The 744-nt window shown below is 75.4% G+C and overlaps 1 protein-coding gene across 1 annotated transcript in view; it reads left to right on the top strand.

Annotated features, from left to right (window-relative positions):
• The first annotated feature begins 273 nt into the window (after positions 1-273).
• The window catches only part of HACD1 (3-hydroxyacyl-CoA dehydratase 1), a 21119-nt gene continuing 20648 nt past the window's right edge, over positions 274-744 (top strand). The window contains exon 1 of the mRNA XM_025892012.2: positions 274-614. Within this exon, the coding sequence (XP_025747797.1) occupies positions 358-614 (257 nt within the window). The 5' untranslated portion in view covers positions 274-357. The remainder of the gene's footprint in view (positions 615-744) is intronic.

The raw sequence follows: 744 nt of genomic DNA on the forward strand, positions 1-744 counted from the left end.
GGGGCAGGGTCATGCCAAGTCCAGGTGTGTTCCGTCCGCCCCGACTTTGCACTAGCGAGGGGGCAAGTCACCAGAGCCCGAGACGTCTGGGGCGTCTAAGAGGAGGTTCCCCCAGCTAGAGACGCGGGTAACTTTCTGTGGGAGCGGAAACCACTCAGCCGCCTCGAAACCGTACCCGGGGGGCTCGCGGGATCCCGAGCCCCAGCGCCCAGGTCGGGCTGCCAGGTCCCCGCGCCGCGCGCGCTCCCGAGGGCCGGGGGCGGGGCGGCCGGGGTGGCCGGGGCGGCGGCGGGGGGCGCCCGCTCCTCCTCCTGCGGGCGGCCCGGCTGGCGGCGCCGAGCCCCCTGCGCGCGGCACATGGGGCGCCTGACAGAGGCGGTGGCAGCGGGCGGTGGCGCTTCAGCGGCGCGCTCGGCTGGGCCCCCTCCCACTCCCCTTCCCCTGCCTTCCACCTCCCTCGGGTGCACGGCCACCATGGCGTCCAGCGAGGAGGACGGCACCAACGGCGGCGCCTCGGAAGCGGGCGAGGAGAAGGAGGCCACCGGCAAGAGGAGGCGCCTCGGCTTGTTGGCCACTGTCTGGCTCACTTTCTACAACATCGCCATGACCGCGGGGTACGTGCGCCGAGAAGGGCCCCCTCGTCCCTCCGCACCCCCCCCCCCGGACATTGAGCGCTCGGGGCGCCTGCGGGGCTGCGGGCGCTCGCGGCTGCGGGGCGGCGGCGAGCGGGCTGGGCGCGCTGGG

This window comes from Callorhinus ursinus, unplaced genomic scaffold (assembly GCF_003265705.2).
Source record: "Callorhinus ursinus isolate GAN/ISIS: 27379988/994484 unplaced genomic scaffold, GSC_fseal_2.0 scaffold63, whole genome shotgun sequence".
NCBI lineage: Eukaryota > Metazoa > Chordata > Mammalia > Carnivora > Otariidae > Callorhinus > Callorhinus ursinus.